The sequence below is a fragment of the Mizuhopecten yessoensis genome, unplaced genomic scaffold, assembly GCF_002113885.1.
Source record: "Mizuhopecten yessoensis strain PY_sf001 unplaced genomic scaffold, ASM211388v2 scaffold685779, whole genome shotgun sequence".
In the NCBI taxonomy this organism is placed as follows: domain Eukaryota; kingdom Metazoa; phylum Mollusca; class Bivalvia; order Pectinida; family Pectinidae; genus Mizuhopecten; species Mizuhopecten yessoensis.
In genome coordinates, this window is record NW_018464813.1 from 1 (window position 1) to 530 (window position 530).

At 41.9% G+C, this 530-nt stretch overlaps 1 protein-coding gene across 1 annotated transcript; it reads right to left on the minus strand.

Moving 5' to 3' along the window:
• Positions 1 to 11: 11 nt before the first annotated feature.
• Positions 12 to 524, minus strand: LOC110440679. Its single transcript, XM_021483837.1, has 2 exons — positions 295 to 524; positions 12 to 173 (listed from the first exon to the last, which is right to left on the minus strand). Exons 1-2 carry the CDS (start codon positions 513 to 515, stop codon positions 23 to 25), a joined length of 372 nt encoding a protein of 123 aa, XP_021339512.1. The 5' UTR covers positions 516 to 524; the 3' UTR covers positions 12 to 22.
• Positions 525 to 530: the final 6 nt, after the last annotated feature.

Consider the following 530-nt stretch of genomic DNA (forward strand, 5'->3'; position numbering starts at 1 on the left):
GCGTTCGCTGATTTATCTGACCTCAGAAGATGTTTACCTGCAACATGTCACGTCCACTAACAATGTACACGTCCACGGTATCCTTCATTGGGTACGACACACGTGTGGAGGCGGTGGTTTCCATCCAGCTGGCTAGGTTTTGGCATTCCGAAATGACAGCAATGAGATATTGTCTGTAAAATGAAAGCAAGGGAATCGATTCATAAGTTGACCCATACATATTTATAGTAAATATCATATCAGGTATTGGCACACAAACGCAAGTTAAACATGAAGTCAAAGAGTGTTACTTACGAAATTTGTTCAGTGTCAAACTCAGCACAGTCAATAATTCCCGTAAGAGATGTCACGTCTTGTTGAATGCCTCTTATGTTGTTGGCGACGAATTGCACGAATGGTTTCAATTCTTGCAGGACGGCAGACCTGATATTGTTGTACTTGAAGTTCACTTCCTCGTTAACTCCAGATGATATTTCATCATAGAGTGCTAATAGATCTCTGCTGTTACGGGCCATATGTCGGAGTCCATA

Excerpts from the sequence above, each read along its gene's own strand:
- LOC110440679 (XM_021483837.1), bottom strand. The coding sequence starts at position 515 with ATGGCCCGTAACAGCAGAGATCTATTAGCACTCTATGATGAAATATCA. Across the intron at positions 174-294 it reads TTTGACACTGAACAAATTTC|ACAATATCTCATTGCTGTCA; the intron begins GTAAGTAACACT and ends TTCATTTTACAG.